This window comes from Lissotriton helveticus, chromosome 6 (assembly GCF_964261635.1).
Source record: "Lissotriton helveticus chromosome 6, aLisHel1.1, whole genome shotgun sequence".
NCBI classification, from domain to species: Eukaryota; Metazoa; Chordata; class Amphibia; order Caudata; family Salamandridae; genus Lissotriton; species Lissotriton helveticus.
In genome coordinates this window covers 2,037,564,340-2,037,589,134 of record NC_136067.1, presented here as the reverse complement: position 1 = coordinate 2,037,589,134, position 24,795 = coordinate 2,037,564,340, and the positions used below count along the sequence as shown (strand labels likewise).

Below are 24,795 nucleotides of genomic sequence, written 5' to 3'. Positions count from 1 at the left end.
CGTGTTTTATCAAGATAAAACTTCAAGACCCTTCTCACATTTAGAGACTGAAGAGATCTTTCAGTTAATGGAGTTGAGGGATTCTGAAAGAATGTTGATGATTATACAGTCTGATTAACATGGAAATCTGAAATAAACTTAGGGCGGAATTTCAGGTGAGTTCTCACAACCACTTTGCTAGAGTGAAAAACAGTGTATGCTTCATGAGAGCATAGAGCTTGGATCTCGCTAACCCTGCGGGCTGATGTGATCAGCACAAGAAAAGTGGTTTCCCATGTTAGATGTTGTAGAGATACCTTGTGTATGGGCTGAGAAAGGTTCTGCATGTCCAGTGAAGGGCTACATTAAGTTCCTAGGGCAGTGAAGGACGCCTATTGGGGGGGGGGGAAACCTTCTTTAACCCATCGAGAAAATCCTTGATTATGGAGATTTTGAAAAAAAGAGGTTTATGAAGGACATTTTCTATAGGTTGTAACAGCTGCAAGGTGAACCTTTACAGAAGAGAATTGCAAACCAGATTTTGCCAACTGGAGTACCTATGGAAGAATTACATCTTCCTAGCAAGCTGTAGGGTCCACGTTCTTGGAGGATCACCAAATGCAGAATCTCTTCTACTTGAAGGCATATGCGGAACAGGTTGAAGACCACTTAGCCCCTTGAGAATGTCCATGCAGTCTTGCGGCAGATTCAAGTGTATAAAATGCACTAGCTCAGGACCAATGCTGCCCAATTCAAACAGGAGAGTGTGGGGTATATCATCTGGCCTCCGAAATTCGTTAGCAAGTCTGGTCTGCATGGCAGCTTGAGATGTGGACAGACAGACCGGTGAAGGAGACCCGTGAACCATCCTTGACGAAGTCACTCTGGAGCTATTAGGATCATCTTAGCTCTCAAGTGGGACAGCTTGATGAGGACTGATGGAATTAGGGGAATTGGCAGAAAAGCATGGAGAAATCTGCCAGACTACTTGGTCCTTAGGGCATTCCCCCAGTGTCCCTGGCTGGAAGTACCTCAAGGGGAAGCTCTGGCATTTTTTGTCTTCTGCGGTGGCAAATAAGTCGATGGCTAGGGTGCCCCACTGTTGAAAGATGTTCTGTACAACGTTGTTGAGTAAGACTCACCCCTAGTTTTCTTCTAGAAGACTGCTGAGAGTGTCTGCCTGAACATTTTGGACACCTGAAAGGTGAGTTGCTGTGATCGTTAGGACCCTGGCTAGTAGCCATTTCAGGATTGCTTGGGACTCATTTGACAAGGGCCTGGACCTAATCCCTCCCTATTTGTTGAGTTAGTACACAGTGGTTGTACTGTCTGTCTGAAGAAGCAGAAAATGGGATCTGTATGGCAGGTGAAATGCTTTCAGCGCTAGATGAACTGCATGTAGCTTGAGGAGATTGATATGATAGGGCGTCTCTCTGTAACCACTTGCCCTGAATTTGGAAGGGATCCATGTGGGCTACCCATCCCAGTAGTGAGGCATCCGTCAACATTGTTTGAGGAAGAAACTCCTGATGAAATAGCATTAATTGAAACAGGTTTGTTGGAGAGCACCACAATTACAGGGATAGCTTCGCATAAAGGCATAATTCTATCCTGTCCTCCCAATTGCCTGTCAGTTGGTCCCACTGGTGCTCGAGACATTTCTGCAGAGGTCGCATGTGGAGATGGGCATTCAGTGTGAGGAAGATGCAGAAAGCCATTGAGCCAAGGAGAGAGGATACTGTTCTAACTGCTGGATTAGAGGCTTTCATGAGAGAGTGACACTTCTGAAGGATTGATAAGCATCTCTCCTCCCAAAGACACACACTTGCCTGCATTGTGTTGAAGGAGGCTCCCAGATAATGTAAGGTTTGAACTGGGACAGACGTTGACTTGTTGAGGTTGCCATGAAGAGCTTAACTTTGAAGGAGATTCCCAGTCTAGCTGTAGGGAAGCTGAGCTTCCTGAGACATTGACGCCTTGATCAGCCAATTGTTTAGGTATGGGTATACTAATATTTTGTGCTTCCTGAAAGAGGGGCAGTGACTGCACTCTGGAAGACGAGCGTGCACCGATGGGAAAGCTCTGAAGAGTCCTTTCATGAATTGCTTTATTATCCTTGTAGAACAGAGTTAGCTAGGTCATGTGGCAAGCAACTTGAAATTGCAGCAAGGTGAACTTTGACTGATGAGTATACTAGGCCCGATTTAGCCAGAGAAAGAAGATAAGATCTGTTCTTGAGAAGCATGGAATGGGTATAAGTTATTTTGCTGACACCAGTGACAGAATCTTTTCCACTTTAGTCTGTAGGTTTTGGTTGTACCTACCGTTCCAGACTCAGAGAGGATATCCCTGCATTTCTGAGTGGTATCTAAGTTCCGAAACTCGTAGAATTCAGGGGCCATGCATGCAATTGGAGAGAGGCTTGCTCCGGGGGAATATCTGACCCTGATTTAGTGTCAGGAAAGATGGGGCTGGAGGAAGACTAATGGACTTCGTCTTCGAGAGGAGGAGAAGCTCCGCAAACCTGTGTTGCCAGGGCCACTTGGGAGCGATCAATAGGAGACTGCAGCGTTCCATCTTCATCTTGGTGAGGACTTTGGGAATCAGTGGGAAGGGGGAAAAGTGTACGCATAGATCCTGAAGTAGCGCATTGAAAGGGCATTCCACCACGACCCTGGGAGAGGGAGTTGACTGGCGCAGAATTGGCATTGCTGTCTCTTGTGAAGAGATCTAGCGCTGGTTTCTCCCACAGTGAGAATATCTTGTTCAACTGCTGTTGGTCCAATTTCCACTTGTGGCAACTGTCTTTGGTCCTGCTGAGAGAGTCCGCTAGTGTGTTGTAGACTTCAGAAACATGTTAGGCTTTTAAGGAGATTCAGTGGGCTGAGAGCAAATCCCACAGGTCTTGAGCTTCTTGAGATAGCATCCCTGCAGGTTGATATAATACATGCTGGTCATATTGTCAGTACAGACCAGCACAGAGGTGTTTTTAATCCTTGGGAGGAAAGTCTGCAGGGTGAGAAAAATGGCCTTGCTCTCCAAGCTTCTGATGTGGAGAGACCTTTGATTCGTGGACCACTGTCCTTGGATATGAATGTCCTGTAAATGGCAGCCCCATCCCTACATAGAAGCATCTGTGGTGATGATGAAATCCGCACCAGTGGAGGAACGCAAGTTCTTGAGAGAGATGTGGTTCGTGAGACCACCTTACCCGCGTGGGTATCATCCATGGAGTAATGGAGATCAAGTTCTCAAAGGGCCCTTCCGACTGTCTCCACTGGAGTTGAAGTTCTTCTTGTAACTACCTCATGCTGAAGTGCGCTAATGGGACCAAGCTTATTGCAGAGAAGATCATACAATGGAGCGACTTAAGCAAAATCATAGAAGCATACTGTTTTCTTGCAAATTTATGAGCCAAGCGTGCTAGCCTCCCTTGTCCGTCCTGGGCGAGGAAGGCTTTGGTTCGAACTGTGTCCAGATCGGCTCCAAGAAACGTCATAGTGTGACTGGGACTGGTGGAGGACTTTCACCAATTTACAGTGAGACCCAGTTAGAGAAAAAGCGAGAGACTGGATTTTGTTGCCCTGGCTGCTTGTCCTTGGGTTGAAGCATTTAGCAGCCAGTCTTCTAGGTAAGGGAATACCTGATGACCTTGCTTCCTGAGTGCTGCTGCTACTGGGACCACGCACTTGGTGAATATACGAGTTGCGGATTTGAAGCCGAAGGGAAGGACCTTGAATTGGTAATGGGTACCAGCTACTGTGAAATGAAGATATTTGCAGTGCTTGGGATGGATGGGGATACAGAAGTAAGCGTCTTCCAGGTCTAGGCATGTCATGAAATCTCCGCTGTTGAGACGGTGAAGAATGTCGGAGAGAGTTATCATTCAGAAAGATTGCTTGCGGAGGTACTTGTTGAGCTTTCTGAGATCTAGGATAAGTCGCCACTCACCTGATCTTTTGTGAATAGGGAAAAACAACAGTAGATTCCTTTCCCTTTGTGGGCACTCTGAACTTTCTCTATCCCTCCTTTGGCAAACATTAAGAAAGTATCCTTCGGTTATAAGTGAAGATGAGGGGGGTGCGATCCTCTTGTTGGATTAGTTGGTGGTTTCTCCGTAAACTCCAGGGTAGGTCCAAAGTTGACAAGGTCTGTCTGAAGTGATGGTTTGCCATTGATGGAGGTAATTGGATATCTTCACACCTACGGGATGAGAAGGTGGTGTAGCAGTTCCCTGGAGAAGGTCACTGTTTGCGGCCTGTGACGCGGCTCTGAGTAGGTGATCTTCAGTGAGGCCTTTGTTTAAAGAACTCCGCCGTAGAGGATTGACGGTAGGACTGTTGCTGATACCCCTGCCCGTATTAGGGCTGGTAGGACTGATACTGTTTGAAGCGCTGAAATCCACCCCTGTATGAGGAGAAACCGCAGTGATTGAAAAGGCACCTTGCAATATTGGAGGGTTCCTAAGGATTTGGCAGTATCAGTGTCCGTCCTAATGGCAAGCAAGGCATAGTCAATGTGTTTGCCAAATGATGTGTCCTCTTCATATGCCATGTCCAAAATTTTTGACTGGACCTCAGACTTGAAAGAGGTCATCCAGAGCCAACCGTGGCACCTTAACACCGCTGGTTCGGCTAGTTTGCCGAAACCTGTGGATGCAATGTCCATGGCTTAATCTATCATCTCAGATTACATGCGTTCACCCTCAAATGAAAACTTTCTGGCTTCAGACTGTCTATCCTCGGGGATGAGGTTGATGATCCATCCGACATCCAACCACATTTGACGGTCATCACGGCAGAGAATCGCCAAGGCGTTGGCTATGCATACTGCAATAGCAGACATGGTGGTAAATATCTTGCTGATGTTTTCTAGACATCCTCCGTCTTTTTCAGGTGCTGCCGAAATAAGAGCAGATGGCTTCTTAGACCTCTATTGTGCCGCTAAAGATATGATATTTGGGATGTCCTGACAAACATGCAGGGGAATCCTCAGGGGCCCTGTACTTTTTGTCAATGCGAGGAAGGACCGACACTACCGTAGCAGGGTTCTTCATTACCTTGACTCTTTCCTACCAGATGTAGTATACGATTGGTATAGAGTCCACCAATATTCTTGCTTGCTCGTTAAAATCGGAGGAAGCAGTCAGACTAATTCACCAACATGGAAAGATGAAATCTAGTTGCTGCTCTGTCCATCAGATTGTGGAAATCTCCTATATCCTCTGGTGGCGAATCAGAAGGGTGGTGCGGAGGTGGGAACGGTGCTGGTATGACAGTCATCCCAGGGGTGGGGGAATCCTATCGCCCGACGCCCGAAAAATGTAGATTTTTATGATGGGCAAGAAGATTTAATATCTATTTTGTCCGACGGACAAGTAGACATTAAATCACTAAAACTATACAAGCTGCGTGCATTCTCGGGTACTCGCGGCGATTAGACATGCTGTCAGAAAGCCTACGAACTTTGGAGGCTTCCCATTGGCTAAAAGCTCATGACTGGACTCTAGCCAGTGATTGGCTGGGAGTCTTGAGCCAAGCAAAACATCACTGTTTCTGCAGTGGGAAAAGCGCGGGTTAAACACAGGCGCAGCCCGCCCACTCACTTAACCATGCTGACAAAACATGCAAAGAGTGGGGCGAGGCAGGAAACGCTTTCTCTGCTGCCGGGTCCAAGCGCCGTGGGACGGGGCATCCGTGTGGTCCCTCTGCCGCCGGTTGTAGAGTGGCTCGATTTCCCCCATCCCGCAGTGTCAAATTTGGCCTCACGCAGGAGCTCGTGTTTCTGGAATTGTGCGTGGCAGGCGTCTCAAACAGGTGATTCGGTCCGCTGTATAACCCCATTAATTATCAGCGTAAAACAGCACCATTTACTTACTGAGGAATGTACAGAAACTGTGAAGTTGCATGCTACAGGCTGGGATCAATAACCATGGGGGCAGAGTCAAAAGTATGGCATTTTAAGATAATTTACAGCAAGGGCATGAATTTATCACGCATAACCACGTTAGTTAGCGCTGGGCAGCTATTTTCTCTTTGCTGAAAGGCCGCACGCACTCCAGTGACAGTGACCGATCGGTTCTATAATCACGGGAGCCCATCAGAGTAGAGCTTTGGCGTACCTTGCAGCTGGAGAGCTCTAGACTGGGTCATATTTCGCCCCAACTGTGGCCTCGCATCTTCCATGTTGTAAACATTCCATTTTTTAAAATCTCTTGTAGCAGAAACAACACTGTTTTATGACAACCAAAATGCTTTCTTTGATCTGGGAAACTAAAACAACAGCGTTTTCTTTGTTTGCCTTTTGAAAAATGCAAAGCTGCAGATTCCACTCCCTCTGAAAGAACTCAGAGACCCAGACACAAACATTCAAATTGTGGCACTCAAACCTCAGGAAAAGAACAGTATATGCTTCACTTCTGCAAGCTTCCAGAGACCCCTACCCACAATGCAACAAGCCCCTGCGTGATGCTGATATCGCAAACCTTAATTTTTAACACGCAGGACTCCCTGTACACTAAACACTACCTGCTGACCAGGACTAGTTTTAAAGTACCTGAACTAGGTACAGTACTACCATTGATCTTGAAAAATAAACCATCAGCAGGCGTTAGAAATATGCAGCACTGTCAGCACCACATTTTTTCTTTGGTTAAAACTAAAAATAATGGTAGAGTCACGGGAGCCCATCAGAGTAGAGCTTTGTCGTACCTTGCTGCTGGAGAGCTCTAGACTGGGTCATATTTCGTCCCAACTGTGGCCTTGCATCTTCCATGTTGACTGCGCCCCTGTGTCTCTTACAGAGACTGTTTGACACGGAAACCTTGTATTCGGTTTACTATGGCTGTGGTTATGTCACGCGAATATGGCGATTTTACACAGGCCCCTATATGAGCAAGTCACTCTTCCATGTAAATTGAGACTATTTATGCAGCTCACCTCTTGATACCTAATTATCGTGATATATTCGGCACTACATTAATTGAACAACATTGCCCCCTGTCATTTCCAAGGATGCATTAGTGACAGCCTGTGAGTCTTTTACAGTAAACATAGGATATTCTATTCCCTGCAGGAGTTCTACCTATGCCCAGCATTTACAGTAGTGCAGTCATTTTGGTTAGGTTTATTAAAGAACACCAATAAAAAGAAGTAAAATGTTTTATTTAAGTTTATGCATTTGCTGTTCAAAGTGTGCAAACACTATTATACATCTTCAGCATCTCAATCACTTCAAGTTCATATTATTAAAGACTAAGATTCTCGCACATAAAACAAGTACAAGTATCACCTCTTATCTGGCCACAGGTGCATAACCCAGCGCTATGAAATAAGTGAGAAACATGATGGGGACTATGTCCTCAAACCACTGCTTAAGTCAACTAAGTGACTAAGGCATGTTTTACTCAATGTGAACTCAATGCCACATCTTTATACATCTGGGGTTTCCTCACAGGGGATGGCCACCATCGCTTTCTGTCAGTCACACCTACATTATGCCAAGAGTTTATATAATGGTGCCCAATGCTATTTTTCCTCCCCAACCTTGAGCTAATTACGAATACAGGCATCAGACAATGTCAACACCTATGTATGCATAATCCTATCGCTCACCATTCTGTTCATTTCGTGCTGAGCTTAGACCACTGCAATGTGTCCTTCGTGTTGTGCAAATTTTGGTTTCAAGCTTGTGACAGGACATATGATCAGCATGATCAAATACCCTGCAACCAAAAATGCACCATTCTGTATCACGTCATGCCTAAATACATCTGCAAGCTTGCCTCAACAAAACTGGAGCACTTTCAAAACACCCTGCAACATCCAAAACAGATATTTTAAACCCACTGTCTACAAAATTCATGCTTTAAAGGACATGTTGACGTGCTATAAATCAACTAATTAAATCTTCCAGTCATGCAAAGCTAACGAGGTGGTAACTTTTCAAAAAATCCTGAATCCCCTTCAGGCCCTTGAAAGGAGCACACAGTGATGTAGAAATGCAACCATGTGTAAAACAAAATAAAAATATAGTGAATGTTTCTCTGTCAGCTCTTATAATTATTTCGGAAGTCTGTGGGACAAGTGGATTTTTCAGGACATGTAGATCTTAGTAGCTTTTTGTCCCTTGGCCAAGTAGATTATTTTAAAAATTCCACACCCCTGCATCCTCTTCATCCAAAGGTGGCTGAGTGTCCGGGATCTCACCGGTTTCACTTTAATCATCAGATGATGATGATGGATAATCCCTCAGTGGTGCTGCAACACAGGAGGCAGGTTTAGCTGGCAGAGGGAGAGGTGCTGGGGGAAGAGGGTTGGCAGGTTGAGGTTCTGCGCCAGGCTGTTGATCAGGAGGATGTGGGAAACATCTCCGATAATCTGTTCACATTGCTTGGAGGTCCTGAATAAAGTAAAGTGCGTAGTATCCTGCTGGGGTAAAGTGTTTGAATAATATCCTATGGGGTCATGGTGCCTTGGAGGGGGAAGGTAGTAATGTTGATAAGAATGGCTTTCCTCCTCATAATCCTCATCTTGCTACTGACATTTATCGTTTTGCTCGGACAGACTGTAAGTTGGACCAAATAGGCCGCCCTCATTATCAAACTCCCCAATGCCCAATAGATGACTAGGAGGTAGACGAGAGGCTTTGCTGGGTGAGGTGACTTCAGGAGGCAGAAATGTTTTGGAAACCTTAGAAATCTTTAACGTCATTGATTGTGACAGTGGTGTTGTTGGTGTTGTCGCCAGAGTGCTGTTTTTTTTGGTGTCGGCCACTGGACCACCATGGACAGGACCGCTGTTGACGGAGCAAACCTTGACTGAAGCGTTAATGGGACTATCGTTGACAGTAGTGTCACCAACGGAGGCGTCATCAGGGATTTAGTTAACCCTGGATCTTCGTTGACGATATGGGCGCACTGATGGCGGCTGTAGTCGTTTTCGCTGTTCACCTTCTTGACCACGAGGCGGTGGTACTTGAGGTAGTCGACAATCTTGGTGTCAACGATGAAGGCATCATCAAGAAGGATTCTGAAGAGGTTTTCCGCTTTGCTGACCGCTGAGAAGATGAGGCAGATCTCTATACCTTGGTGTTGAAGAGCCAGGTAAGGAGGATTCCGAGGAGAAATGTTTTTGTTTCTCCTTTTTTCCTAGAGCTGTGAGGCTGTTGAGAGCTCTTTACAGAATTTCTGGACTTCCATGGCACTCTATCATGGGACCTAGCCCTTCTGTGAGAACTAAAAGAGGTGTCACTATCTTCCTCAGAAGATGACATTTGAGCTTATATCTTCTGAAGCCACAGTAGAAGCCTATCTTCTCTGTCCCTAAGAGTTTCTGAGGAGAAAGTGCGATACTTTTACCTCATGTTTGGGATAGAGGCAGGAAATATAGTCATTATGTGGGTCATTCACATGCACTCTTCTTCCCACAGATCTTACAGGGTGGAAGAGGCCTTTTCTGTCAGACATGGTAGAGTAGTAGTTGAAAATAGCTTTGAATGAGGAAAATCTGAGCAGAGTTCAGGGACACTCTCTCCACACACGATGTATGGTGAAAAGCTGAGGAAATCAGCCTCTCTCTTGGGAGTGTTTTAGAGGGTGCTACGACCGGATTGGTCATAGTTAAAGTTTGGTCCTATCTTTTTTTTTTTATTAAAGACAAAGATAGGCTATAAAATTGCATAGCCTATGCCATTTTAGCCTATGCTAAGCTGATACATACTGCTTCACCATGGTACAGTGGAACTCCCACTTCGACGATGGGGAATCATTCAAGCATGTGAATCTATGAAAGATCCAATACTGGATAAGTAAGTGTTCACTCTGTGCTCGCATACAACATGAATTTTGGTCTTTAATAAAATTGTGATCTTCTCTGGAAAACGTCAGTAAATTCTCCACTTTCACCGCACAATTTGTATAAAATCTCCACAAACAAAATCGCCTCATATATTCACATGGAGCAAGCATTGATAAAGCACAGAAAACATCATTGACATTAGAAAAACAAAAGTGCGCCACATAGACCTAGGTACTGCTACTGACACACGACACAAAGACAGAATTACAGCTCAGCGGGCAAAGCAATTTCACGGCAATAACATCTGTGCAACAAGGAGTGCCACATTTCATGAGTTTACTGCGGAGTGTAACGGCTATGGAAGTTACTGGGCATTCGCTCTAAGATTTATTCCTAACGGTGAACGATCATTCACTTAAAAGAACACTGCAATCATAAGTCTTGCTGTCAGGGTGAAATATGATACATGACAAATCTACTGGCACAGGAGACATGTGGTGAGCTACAATGCACTTTTGACAGTGTTGTGCCTGACTGTTTTCTCCCCATGCTTTCACCAACCTGTTCATACCGGGAAGGTTACCCCAGAAATAGCGGGCCCTGTGCGCTGCCGACACCTCTTTGGCATCAATCATCACCGGATTGGACTGAAAAATAAAAGATGTTATTAGGTCAACATTTTTTATTATGGAATATACGTCTACCCCACCCTCTTCTCCTTACCGAAGACACATTTTATGCCATGAATAGGAGACAAAAGACATTTAATACAGGTGTCATTTCAAAAACGTAACATTATTATTACAAATGTGTTATTACAAATAAGCGACAAAATGAAAACAAGTTACTTACCTGTAACTGTAGTTGTCCAGTATCGGATGCTTTCATAGATTAACATGCCTGAATCATTCCCCGTCGTTGAGACGGGAGTCTCCGGTATATAAAAAAGCAATTCTTAGTTGTATAGCAAACTGAAGAGAGGCCTAGGCCCATTTTCCTTTTGCAATTCATAACCTTCGTTATGTAAAAGAGACCAAACTTGTCTCTGAACCAATCAGAGCTCCTCACCCTCTAGAACATTCCTGAGAGAACCTTTTGCCCCTCAGATTTTCGCGCACTTGTGCCATTGACACCTTCTGTGCTAAATCCAAGGAGAGCCTCTCAGGGGAGGAGGGTGGGTCGCATGTGAATCTATGAAAGCTTCTAATACTGGAGACTACAGTTACAGGTAAGTAACTTGTTTTCTTACTCCAGTATTGGAGCTTTCATAGATTCACATGCCTGAATCAGAATAGCGAGCAGTAAATCATACCACATTTTTTGTTACCTAAGACCACGAACTAAGCAACATATGTAATCTGACAATAGTAGCAGTCATATAAATAAATATAGATAAAACTACATAAATCGTATACAATACAGGTTATGGCAATAAAATGCGCTTATATCACCAACAAAGGAAGGCGGGATGGTAAAGAAGGTAACGAAGGCTCACCGTTACTGGAAAAGGTTCCTCAGTACTGCAAGTCCCACTGCCACATCCTTCTCTGCAGGTGCATCGAGGCAGTAATGTCTGGTGAAGGTATGTGCACTCTTCCAGGCAGCAGCCATGCAGATATCCTGGATAGGCACGCCCGAAAATAAAGCAGTGGAGGTGGACACTGCTGTTGTAGAATGGGCACGTACACGTGCATTCAACGGCTTCCCTGCCGCCTGATGACAGAACTGTATTGCACTTGAAATCCATCGGGCAATTCCCCTCTTTGACTACGGAAACCCCTTCCTGGGGGCACTAAAAGCCACAAATAATTGGGAAGAATTCCGGAAAGGCTTTGTTTTTTGCAAGTAAAACTTCAGACCACGTTGAACATCTTGCGAATGAAGAGCTTTTTCCGCTACTGTCGATGGTTGAGGGAAAAACCTCTTAAGGATCAACGGTTCATTTAGATGAAAATCTGTTGGTACTTTTGGAATGAATTTGGGATTAGTCCTGAGGACAATTCTGTCCTCCCTGAATTGTAAAAATGGTTCATGAATTGTGAGAGCTTGGATTTTCCCCAACTCTCCTGGCTGAAGTGAGAGCTATCAGAAGAGCCACTTTCCAGGATACGAATTTTAGATCCGCCTTGTGAATTGGTTCGAAGGGCTGTTTCATCAATTGGGAAAGAACAATGTTCAATTGCCAGTGAGGTGGTGGAGGTCTTATGGGAGGGAAGGTCTGAAACAATCCCTTCATGAATTGTTTTATAATTCTTTCCGACCACAAAGATGGACCTGAAGAAGTCCTCTCATATCGAGAAATCGCAGCCAGATGCACCTTAATAGAAGCAAGGGCCAAACCAGATTTCGCTAGCATCAGAATATATGGAATCATTTGATGTGCCGCTGAAATCAGAGGATGGATATTATTTTCCCTGCACCACAAACAGAATCTTTTCCATTTCATCCTATACATTCTGTTTGTACTTTCCGCCCTGGTCTTTAACAGTAGATCCCTGCATTCTGCAGAAATATCGAAGTGGTGAAATTCGCAGTATTCAGGAGCCAGCCCGCTAAGCGCATCGATTTCGGGTCTGGATGGAGCACTTGTCCCCAGGACATTGTCAAGAGTGATGGTATCGGTTGCAGGCGAATTGGATGATCCTCCGACAATAGGAGCAACTCTGTGAACCAGTGTTGATTGGGCCACCGTGGAGCTATCAGTATTACGTTGCACGGTTCCTTCTTTATCTTCGTGAGCACACATGGCAGGAGGGGAATCGGAGGAAAGGCGTAGGCAAAAACGGCTGACCATGCCATCAAAAACGCATTCCCCCAGGAACCCCGTTGGTGATGCCAGCTTGCGAAGAACCAGCATTTTTTGTTTTGAGCAGTCGCAAACAGATCCAATGTGCGGAAGATGCTTTGTATTATGTCCTGGTTCAATTCCCACTCATGGCAGGTCGATTTCAGTCTGCTGAGAGTGTTCGCTTTTATGTTCTGATCTCTTGGAAGGTGCTCCGCCTTTAGAGATACTGCGGCTCTACAGCCCAATTCCATATCCTTTGTGCTTCTCGCGACAGGGAGAGTGATCTTGTGCCTCCCCGCTTGTCAAGATAGTGCATCGCGGATGTGTTGTCTGTCCTCACCAAGATGGACGTTCCCTGAATTCTTAGTAGAAAAGCCAGTAGTGCTAAGCCTACTGCCCTGAGCTCCAGCAAGTTGATGTGAAGTTGCTGTAATTTCCATCGACCGCTGACCTGCAGATCCTGAAGGACTGCTCCCCATCCTTCCAGAGATGTATCCGTGGTAATTGCCAATGGAGCTGGTTCGGTCAGGAAGGAAAGACCCACCGAGATGTTTCTGCTTTGGGTCCACCATGTTACTGCTTGCACCATAGCCAGCGTGACTTTCACCTTGTCCTCGAAGGATCCCTCTGCTTGGTGCCATTGTTGATCCAGCTCCTCCTGCAATGGACGCATTTTTAGTCGGCAAAAAGGAATGCAAGAGGACATCGTCCCTAGTAGTGATTTGTACTTGCGAACTGAAAGACACTTTTTTCTTGCGAACTCCTTGGCCAGAGTTACGAGCCCCAGTTGCCTCTTTGTGGGGGGAAATGCTTTGTTTACTAAGGTGTCCTGAATCGCTCGTAGGAATGTGATCTTTCTTGAAGGCTGAAGGGATGAATTCTCCATATTCAAAGTCAGTCCCAGTTTGGCAAACAACTGTATGCATGCCATAGTTGAAGCTCGAGTTAAAGTTCCTGATGGTGCTTTTATCAACCAGTCGTCCAGGTATGGAAATATTTGGTGTTTTCATTTTCTGAGAAAAGCTGCCACTGGTGCCAGACATTTCGTGAAAATTCTCGGGGTAGACTTGAGGCCAAACACCAGCACCTTGAACTGGTAATGGTCTCTGGCCACAGTAAACCTAAGATATTGTCTGTGGAAGGATAACTGGGGATGTGAAAATATGCATCTTGCAAGACTAGGGTGGTCATATGATCCCCTGGGTTTAAGAGCAGCAGAATGTCTTGGAGGGTCACCATCCGGAAAGACTGCTTCTTGAGGTAAGTATGCAGAGGTCTAGAATTGGACGCCATTGGAGAGCATTCTTCCGGACCAGGAAGAAACAGGAATAAAATCCCTTTCCTTTTTGGGAGATCGGCACCGGTTCTATTGCTCCCTTTCAGAGCATTGTCCGAATCTCCCGGCGCATTTGAGATAAATGTTTGACCTCTTGACCTGGAGTCCAAGGGGGAATTGAAGGAATTCAAGAGTATGTCCGAATTGTATGATATTGAGGACCCATTTGTCCGTCGTTATTTTCTGCCAATGATGTAGATGGGAAGTAACTCTTCCACCCAGGGGAACTTCTGAAGGGGAAGGACTACATGAAGCCAGATACCGGAGGTTGTCATGGTCTTCTACCATTGTCTTTCCCCTGAGGACCTCCTCGTCCTCTAGGAGCAGATTTAGCGTAGCTCCCTGACTGTTTCAGCCCATACTGTTGACGGTACTGTTGTGATGATGAGGAATAAGAGGGGTATCTTCCCTGTTGGTAACCCCCTCTATAGGATGATTGGCCTCTTCCGCTGGCGCATCGAAAGGGCACTTTACGGTAGTGTAATGTACCAAGGGCCTTCGTAGTATCTGTATCTTTCTTGATACCCTGAAGGGCCTCATCTACTTGCTTTCCAAACAAATCTTCTCCGTCGAATGGGAGAGCTAGAATTTTATTTTGGACCTCCGGTCTAAAGGCAGTTGCTCTTAACCAACCTGGACGTCGCAGAACCGCTGCACCTCCCAGCGAGCGGAAGGCCGTGGTCGCGATACCCATCGCACAGTCAATGACTTCAGCCGAAGTCCTCTCTCCCTCCTGAAGAACCTTCTTCGCTTCTTGTCTATTGTCTTAAGGAATGAGGTCTATGTATGGTGCCATATCGCACCACATCTGTCTGTCGTATCTGCCCAGAATGGCAAGGGCATTCGCTGCTTTAACGAGGAGAGCCAACATGGAGGAGAACCTCTTTCCCACATTGTCTAAACTTCTCCCCTCTCTGTCAGGAGGTGCAGATATAGGTGCCATTGGATTCTTAGATTTCTGTTGCGTCGCCTGAGAAATTACCGAATCCGGTTTAGGATGGCCCAGTAAACACGCTGGTGCGTCCGAAGGGGCCTTATATATATTTTCCAATCTAGCGAGCACAGGTGTAATCATCCCGGGTGTCTTTATCACCTTTGAACCTTCCTCCCACACATGATTAACAATTGGTATAGCTCAAACCGACTTATGGTATGGCTCTTTAAAATCATATAGGAAGCACTCCGTCTGTGTTGTAGCCATTGGAAGCTGGAATCGCTTGCAGCCATTTCCATTAAATTATGGAATCCACCGATATCCACCGGCGGAGAATCAGCAGGTACTGGTGTGGGCGATGCCAGAGATGGAATCAGATAGTCATCCCATTCCTTGTTGGGATTGGTTATTTCCCCCTCTTCCTGGTCATCATCGTCCGTGGTGACAGGGTCCTGTTGGTGCTGGGTTTGAGGAGTTGGAGGCGTAATTCCCTGTAGCAATTCCCTGTTTCTAACTGGAGTAGCAGGGAAGGAATGTGGATGTGAGACAGGGATTTCTTCAGAAGCTGTTGTCAGTGGAAATCTCTTTTTATAGTCCGTCAGCATAAACTGCAGATCCATCATCATGGAGGATGGCATAGCAACCATCTCCTCCTGGTACCCTTGGCGGTAGTGTTGTTACTCCCCATATCCCTCTTCATAATCATCATCCTGACATTTTACATGTAGTTGTGATGGACTACTGGCATAATCAAAGGGTCCGTCATCCCCCTCCTCTTCGGAATCCTTCTCCTCTAGCAGGTGTGATGGCACCAGAGGAGTAATCTTGCATGGGAAGGTGACCTCTGGTGTAATCCCCCTCTTTGGGACAATCACCAGTCTTTCTGGAATTTCCCTAGTCGACGAGCCCGTCGACGAGATCGCCGTCGACACTACTGTCGTCGATGCCGTCCTCAACACCAGGCGTAGAGCGCTATCCGTCGTCGACAACATAGTAACCATCGTCGATGTTCCCGTCGACGACTCCGTCGTCGACATAGTCGTCATCACTGTTGTTGTCGTCGTCGATGCCGTCATCGATGTTACCGGCGTCAACACCACTGTCGACGATGACGCAGTCAACGGAGAGGACACCGCAATAGGCAATGATGGTGACTTTGAAAGTTACTTTACCTCCATCTTCGTCGTCGACGATGATGGTTTTTTCAGTGACGATCCATCGATGATGCAATTTTCTTAGATTGTTCCTGAGGAGACATAGAAGACAGCTTCCTGAAGGATTCTCGGACCTGAGGAGGTAACTTTGATGGCTCAGAAGTAGACTTTTTCAATGATTTTTCTCCAGAAGTATGTCCTTTACTCTCCTTTTCTATAGATTGAGGAGATTTTGAAGAACTACGCCCAGAAGACCCATGAGTGGTCTTTTTGAGGGCCTTCTCAGGACGTTCCTCTGAGGAATGAGTATGAGGAGATTTTCTTCTCTTTTGAGATCTCCTAAATGTAGAGGAGGATGGCTCATCACTGTCACTGGAGATAACCTCCTTTCTGGCCTTTAGCTTTTGAAGCCATATTAAAAGGCGTCCCTCACAATCTCTCAGAGTCTTACTTGGGAAAGTGCGACATACCTGGCAGTCTTTGGCCTGGTGATCCGGGTATAGACAGTAAATGCAGTCAGCATGAGGGTCATCAGTGTAGAGCCTCTTCCTTGAACAAGTGGCACAGGCTCTAAATAGACATTTCTTCTCTTTCCCAGACATTCTTTAAAGAATGTACCTGAAGATAGTCTAGAGTATTACAAAATCCAGTTGAAGATTTAAGAACAAAGTTAATGAAAAGGGTTGAAAATATCAGAGTTTGAGCAGAGCTCAAAGGAGACTCCCTAGCATAACGTGCGGTAGAAAATCTGAGGGGCAAAAGGTTCTCTCCGGAGTGTTCTAGAGGGTGAGGAGCTCTGATTGGTTCATAGACAAGTTTGGTCTCTTTTACATAATGGGCCTAGGCCTCTTTTCAGTTTGCTATACAACTAAGCATTGCTTTTTTATATACCGGAGACTCCCATCTCGACGACGGGGAATGATTCAGGCATGTGAATCTATGAAAGCTCCAATACTGGAGTAAGCTACATTATTTAACTTTATTGGCAAACAACATTACAAGTATGACTGAAACAATCACTGTTTACCGAAATAGAGAAAACAGACTGACGCTTCACTTACACGCTTTGCTCGTATTGTGTTACCTGGCATGGTCAGCTAGCAAGGAGCAGGAGACCAAGAGGGGTAGAAACCTTGGTCACTCTCACTGAAACCCAGGCAAAAGGGTGTAAAATATGGAGCATCGCCAAAATGTCTTGGACTTGTTGAGGTGGAAGATAGGCTTGGAAGAGCACAGTATAAGGAATGGCTCTGATGGAGGAGAGCCATTGGAGGAGTCAAGGAGTCAGGTGCGACTTTGGCATGCAAATAGTAAAGTCCAGTGTTGCCAACAGATTGTTAAACTGGTGCGGATCGAATTTGGGCCAAAGACCTCCAATCGTTTTCAGCAACTGAAAGTAATGAGAGGGACGCAACTTTCAATCTCTGCTGCCGGTACCCTCTCTAAATCTCCCTTGGCCAAGAAAACCTGAACTTTTCTTCAGAGTATCGGCAAGTGGTCTCCAGTAAGTATTGTCAATTCACATTCATAGCCTACTCCTTCCATCTAGCGTTGGGTTCGAACGTTTGCAAGTTGTTTTTCTTTAAAGAAGTCTTTAAAGAAATCTCTTGAATCAGAAAATGTGGTGTGACTTCTCTCAATGTACATTGTAAATGGGCACTGACTCCATGTTAGCTTGTTTTTCGCACAGTAGGTGACAGGCTGTATGGCAGGTCAACGAAAGAATTTGGTGCATTAACGCAGTGTAGAATGAAGAAAATAATAGAGGAATATTCAGAATTGCAAAGGTATCCGGGCAGGAAGGTGGGCGCTTATGATTCGACAGCCCTACATGCTATGCACAGATGCTTATAGGAATAAATAGCTGTGAGGAAACAGGCTTTTTTGCACCTGCACCCCCAATGTTGCCCTATTTTGACTACTAGGTACTAGAGTGATGGCTCTGAAATGCCCTGAATCCTGCTAATCAGGACTCAGTGCATGTGCTCTGACCCTTAAAAAGGTACATGGTTAATTGTTTAACCCCAAGTGGTATAACTTAACTTACTTGTACGTCTCTAGTATATGGTACCGGGGTACTTAGTGCTTAGAAGTGTCTTTTGTGGACAACAGCACTAATGTGCCACAAAGAGACAAGTCAAACACATGACTCCTAGCCTCCCATTGCTGGCTGGCAGAGCAATTTAAAACTGCTAATTAGACTGTCACATAAAGCAATGGGAAAGCCCAAATCTCCTTTTTTTTAAAAATATTTTATTTATTCATTTTTTATAATAACCACAGGATAGTACATACGCTAACATACCACTTTGCACAATGGTACAGTTCATATTACCCAAGGCCTTTGTAACCTCTTGGCAAGAAAACACAATGAATAACAGATATATAACGATATAGGGGTAATGTGGAACCGTGAGCTTATAGACAACTTGGTAAGTATGGTCTTTGACGGTAGCAGGTTATGGACCGTGAGTCCGGCAGCACAATGGGGGCGAACGCACTGGTGTGCACAGGAGTGAGTGGTCGGGATGTGGTTGTGTCTCGTGCAAGAGTGCATAGGCAATCGCGCAGGGCTTGCCGGAAGTCGATGTGGCGGGAAGTCTGGGTTGAAGAGTGGCGTAGTCTCTTGCGAATGGTGTCGCAATAGGACATGTGTTTTGGCCAAAAAGTGGGTGTTGGAGGTACCGTCCTTCCCCAATGCACTGCAATCTCACGCTTCGCCAATAGGAAGGACATGGAGTCAAGTCTGCGGACCGATCTGGGCAGTATAGCCTAGGAGTGCCACCGCTGGGTCCAGCTGTATATCAACTCTGAGCATAGTCCTGTGCCATGTCCTGAGTACCCCGGTAGTGGTGTAGGACTTTAGTGCTAAGCTAGCGCGATCCAGCTTGGATGTCAGATGAGTGCAATCTGTGCAGGAGATCACCAGCGTTAGTGGGGGGGATTCCACCAGGGAAATAGGGTAGCTGAGAGCGCAGCGTAGCATAAAGACGCTGAAATAGGAAGCGGTGCATATGAGTCATATTGAGAAATTGGGGATCCTCAGCAATCTGCAACACATACCCATCTGGGCCATCTGGGAAGGGGTCTCAGACAGTGCAATTGTTAAAATGTCACAGCATGCGATTTTTAAGAGGCTCGCTGGTTAATGATAGCCACGGGCTGTCCTCCAAGGGAAGCATTAGAGAATAAAGACTGCCACCCCCAAGTTTGCGCTGCAATGTACGCCACGCTCAACATGCGGGGAAAATATATGTGCATATTGGAACTTAGCTGCTAAGTAATATAACTGCAGGTCTAGAACACCTAGACCTCCTCTATCATACGGTAATATCAGGGTATCCCACCTCACTCTGGCCTGTGACCCGCCCAGATGAGTCGCAGCAGGTAACTGCATAATGTTTGAAAAAAGGAGTTTGGGAGCGGGATTAGGATATTAAGGAAGAGGTATAAGAACCGAGGAAATATGATCATTTTAATAATGGCCACTCGGACTGCCATTGAGAGTGGCAGCTTAATCCACCTCTCAACCTGGATTGCCAGGTTCGCTATAACTTAGATTGGACTAGTTAATCTGCAACCTCCAAAACCTGTTATTTCTTCCATTAAAGGGGAGAGCTTGTCTGCAGGGTGCCCAATAAAAAGAAGTATATAATCTGCAAATAAGAGAAGTAGTGGTCCCTGCTTAAGTTGGAGTCCGCAATGGAGAGGTCTTGCCTGCATGTGGCGAGCCAAAGGGTCCATGGCTGTGATAAACAATAAGGGGGATGGGGGCACCCCTACCTAAATCCCCTAGTGATAGGTAAAACCTTGGATAATGTTCTGTTAATCCTTATACAGACCACTGGCTCAGCATATAGCATCTAAATCACGGATATAAAGGGGGGAGGGATCCAAAGTTTACGCAATACCGCTGTCAGGAAGGGCCATTCGAGAGAATTAAACGCCTTCTGGGTGTCCAGCAGGTCCACCACCGCGGGCACAGTTGGAGACAACCTATTAAGCACTGCGAATATTGTTCGGCGATTGAATGAGGTAGACCTATGGAGGACAAAGTTAAACTGTACTGGTGAAATAAATAGCTGCATAAGGAGGGCCAGCCTGGTGGCCAAAGCCTACATTAGTATTTTATTATCCAAGTTGAGCAACAAGAGGGGTCTGTATGAAGTGCATAAGGTAGGGTCTTTGCCCGGTTTTAATAATAATGTAAGCACTGCTTCTCGTAGAGTAGGTGGCAACCGGCCAGTGGTTAAGGCCTTGTTGCACAAGTTACTACTTGTGTAACAATATATCTGTAAGAGACATTAGTTAGTGATAGATTCCTTACCGCCCCACCCATCCTCCCCGTTCTGCGAACTGATTTCTAGGGTTAAGGACATCCTTTTCAGGGCCCTAGTTTCATGGCACCAGTGGTCAGTTTCTTGCATGGCTCTGCGTTCCTGGCGCGGAAAGTTGTGTATAGAACTGATGTCAGCACGCATGGGTGGCGCCTAATTAGTCTCTGTGACGTCAACTCCGCGCTTACGATGCCAGCGACGGACGCAGAGCCGCACGACGCCACCTACTGACACGCAGTGGTACAGCTGACGAAAAACTTTCCGGATCTAGTCTGACGCCTGGGGATGTTCTAAGGTAAGGAATCTAACACGAACGTGTCTCTTTCAGATAGTTCAGTTAAAATATTGGGCAGGGTAATTTTGGCGAAATTAGAACTCTGGGCACTGGAACATCAAGTGCTTTCAACTTACCAATTCGGATTCCGACCAGGACTTGGAACCGTGGAACAATCTCTAAATTTGGCATTAATTGTCCAAAAGTACACAAGGTACAAAATGGATGTGCTCACTTAGCTTTTATGGACCTGACCTGTGCCGTTTGACACCGTGAATTGTAGTCAATTATGGTCCATAATGTCAGAAAAGGGGATTGATAGAGCAGTCATTTCATTGCTCAGTAGACTTCATGAAAATACTTCGGCCACAGTTTGTTACAGCAGTGAGGGAGATTTGACAGAAGGATTTCCCTCTGATATAGGGGTAAGACAGGGTTGTGTTTTGGCACCATTCCTGTTTTTTAAGTCTCGGCTGGCGTGGGCTGCGCACATGTGCAGTCTCTCTGATGAGATTTAATGATTTAGAGGGCTTTCAGTAACAGGCTTTAAGCCCCGCCCCTCTCTTCCATTGTCGGCGTCACCGGTTACGCTAAACGGTGGCCAGCCATTGGAAAAGAGGTTAGTCTGACGCACAAGTTACTTACCTTCGGTAACGATATATCTGTAAGAAACAGTAGTTAGTATTAGATTTCTTACCTTAGAATATCCCCAGGCATCAGACTGGATCCGGTAACTTTTGCATAGCAGTACCCTTGCGCGTCGGTAGGCGTCGTCTGCGGGTCCGCGTCCGTCGTCGTTGGCGCCGGGATGACGTCGCCGGAGTACTTAGACGCCGCCCTCGTGCGCTGACGTCAGTTCTTATACAAAGCTTTTCCATGCCAGAAACGCAGAGCCATGATAAAAACCAACACTGGTGCCATGAAACTAGGGCCCTGAAAGGGGATGACCTTAACCCTAGATATCGGTTCACAGAACGGGTAGGATGGATGGGGCGGTAAGGAATCTAATACTAACTACTGTTTCTTACAGATATATTGTTACCGAAGGTAAGTAACTAGTGTATCTGAAAGAAACAGGTTACTGTTAGATTCCTTACCTTAGAATAGATACCCTAGCAATACCAACCCCGGTGGTGGGTCTGCAAACCAAGATCACACCAGGAAGTCCTGGAGAACGGAACGGCCGAAAAAGCAATCTCTCCAGACTTGGCTGTCCAGGCAGTAGGGTTTAGCAAACGTGTGCAGCAAGGCCCACCTAGCTGCCTGACAGATTTTATTTATTTTAGAGGTTTTATATAGCGCTGGCTGGACCCGGGGGCATCAGAGCGCTTTACATATTGTGAGCCAGAAGGTAAAAACACCGGGACCCAAAAACATAGCAGTATTATATATACACAACAAATACGTCAACATATGGGGGACTTTAGGAGGATAAATATGGGAAGACAAAAAACACCATACTGTGGAGTAAGTGGTAATAATAATTACATAGGCACAAAACATTAAGAAGAGCGCTGGGAAGATAGGGGAGAAAGGAAAGGGAGGATAGTGGTCAGTTAGGTTGATAAGGAAAGGGAGGGTAGGTCAATACATTGGATGGGGTTGGAGAGGGATGATGAGGGCTGAGGGTTGACGACGGAAGGGGGTGTGAGGGAATGCGAGGGTGGTAGACAGGGAGGGGGGAGGTGATGAGAGGAAGGGCGGGTACGGCTGGTCGCAGGGGGGCGGACGCATCTACGGTCGGACAGAGGTGGCCAGTAAAGGGGAGCAGATAGGGATTAGGGTCCCCAGTATTTATTGAGAAGATGTAGTTTGAGTTCTTTTTTGAAGATAAAATAGGAAGGATTGCATCGAAGTTTAGTAGGCAGGGCATTCCAAATGCAGGGAGCATTGCCGGAAAAGGATCGAGACTGAGTGGATTTCTTTTTCATAAGGGGGGTGGGATAAGAAGGAAGGAGTTAGTGCTTCTCAAGGATCGGGAGCAGCCGGCTTTACTAAGTTTGTTAGTGAGGTAGGATGGTGTGTTCTGATGGAGAGTTTTGTGTGTAATGCAGGCCGTTTTATAAGTGGACCTACCTTCAATGGGGAGCCATTTAAGGGTTTTGAGGGCAGGGGAAATGTGGTTGAATCGTTTGCAGTCTGTGATAAGCCTCGCAGCAAGGTAGAGAACAGATTTTAGAGGTGCTAGGTGGATCTTGGGATTTCCAGTAAGAATGGCATTGCCGTAGTCAATTCGTGAGAGTACAAGGGATTGGACTGCTAGTTTGAAATCATCGATAGGGATGAAGGGCTTGATTTTCTTCAGGTGGCGGAGAGTGAAGAGGGCCCCTTTGGCAGAATTGTTGATGTGGACCTTGAGGGTGAGGAGGTTGTCAAGGGAGATCCCTAGTGATTTGCCTGAGTCGGACAGGGATAAGGAGCAGTTGAGGGCATTAAGGTCTTTGATCCAGTTCTGAATGGGGAGCTGATTGTTTTTTGGGGAAAAAAGATTTATTTCAGTTTTTTTGGGGTTGAGTTTGAGGTGGTTCATGTGGAACCAGGCTTGAATCTTGATGAGAGCGTTGTTGAGGTGAAGGATGTCAGCATGAGTTTTAATCTTATAGTAGAGTTGGGTGTCGTCGGCATAGAGATGGTAGTTGATCCTGGCTTGTTTGAGAATGAGTGTTAGGGGTTCCATGAAGAGGTTAAAGAGAGAGGATAGAACCTTGCGGAACTCCTAAGGAGATGGGGGTAGGCTTAGATAGGCAGTTCTGGATTTTGATTTGTTGAGTGCGGTGTTGAAGGTAAGAGACAAACCATTTGTGTGTCATACCATTTAGGCCAAATCTATCTCTAAGAATATTAAGTAGAGCAGAGTGATTAACAGTATCAAACGCTGCGGAGAGATCTAGGAGGATCAGAAGGCTAGATTCGTTATTGTCGAGTGAGTGGTGGATGTCGTCTACAATGTTGAGCATGGCGGTTTCCGTACTGCATCCTCTCCTAAAGCCAGATTGGAAGGGGTCAAGTAAGTTAAAGTGTTCAATGTGTCTATCTAGTTGGAGAAGGACACATTTTTAAAAGGGCTTTAGAGACAAGGGGAAGGTTGGAGATGGGACGGAGATTGTTGAGATCATTTGGGTCCGCCAGTGGATTTTTGATAATGGGAGAAATTTGTCCAAGTTGCAGAGAAGAGGGGACACAACCGGTGGCAAGGGAGGTGTTGATAATAGCAGTCCAGGGAGGGGTGAAGATATGTTTGAGGTTTTGGACAAGATTGGAGGGGAGTGGGTCTTTGGAGTGGGAGGAAGGCTTAAGTTCGGTAATGATTTTGAAGACTTCCCTTCTGTGACAGGCTGGAAATTAAGCCATTCTGCATTATTTTTAAGGAGCGTGTTAGGTAGCTTAGGGTCAAGGAGAGTGTGGGGCGGGGAAGGGAGAGGGAGATCAGAGTTACGATGGGTCGTAGCGGGAGTAAGGGGAGTTATGATGGGGGGGGGGTAGTAAGAGAGATGTCAGGAGTGGTAGTAGGGATCACAGTGGGGAGGAAGGATTGCTCAATCTTTTTAATTTTGTCAGAGAAAAATAGAGCTATTGCCTCACATCTAGTCGTCGAGGCTGGTGGAGCATGGGGAACAGAAGCAGTTTGATTGCGTACGATGTTAAAAAGTTCTCTAGGCCTGTTCTTTGCTCGGTCTAGTTGAGTCCTGAAGAAGGAAGCTTTTTGTCTCAAGATGTGTTTTTTGTATGACGACCTAGCAAGTCTGAGGCGGGCAAGGTTGGAGGGGGAGGGGTGCTGTCGCCAAGATCTCTCCGTCTGTCTGAGTGTGCGTCTTTCCTTATTTAGTTCTGTGTTAAACCAAGATTTTGAGGGGATATTTCTTTGGTTTTTGAGTTTGAGCGGGGCTAGTATGTCAATGGGTGTCACTGACAGCTTTGTTAAAGTGTTCAGTTAGCTCGTTCGCATTGAGGGAGGGGGGGATGGCGAGAAGTTGGGCATGGAGGCTAGATTCATGAACGCCGGGTGGAATGTGGCTAAGATTTCTGGTCAGTTTCATGGGTTTAATAGTTTTGGTGGGCGAGGGAAAGTTATGGGTAGTTATGGAGAACAGGATGAGGTGATGGTCGGACCAGTCTATGGGAATGATGTTAGATAGGAGGGCTAGATCCTTGCTGGTAATGATAGCGTCAAGGATGGCTCCTTTGGCATGGGTTGG

The 24,795-nt window shown here is 45.9% G+C and overlaps 1 protein-coding gene across 8 annotated transcripts in view; it reads right to left on the bottom strand.

The window, feature by feature from the left end:
* Window positions 1-24,795, bottom strand: part of DNMT3A (DNA methyltransferase 3 alpha) — a 2,120,215-nt gene that overhangs the window by 190,436 nt on the left and 1,904,984 nt on the right. For all 8 annotated transcript variants that reach the window (XM_078650037.1, XM_078650035.1, XM_078650036.1 and 5 more), the window contains one exon: window positions 10,338-10,423. In XM_078650037.1, coding sequence (XP_078506163.1) covers window positions 10,338-10,423 — 86 coding nt within the window. The remainder of the gene's footprint in view (window positions 1-10,337; window positions 10,424-24,795) is intronic.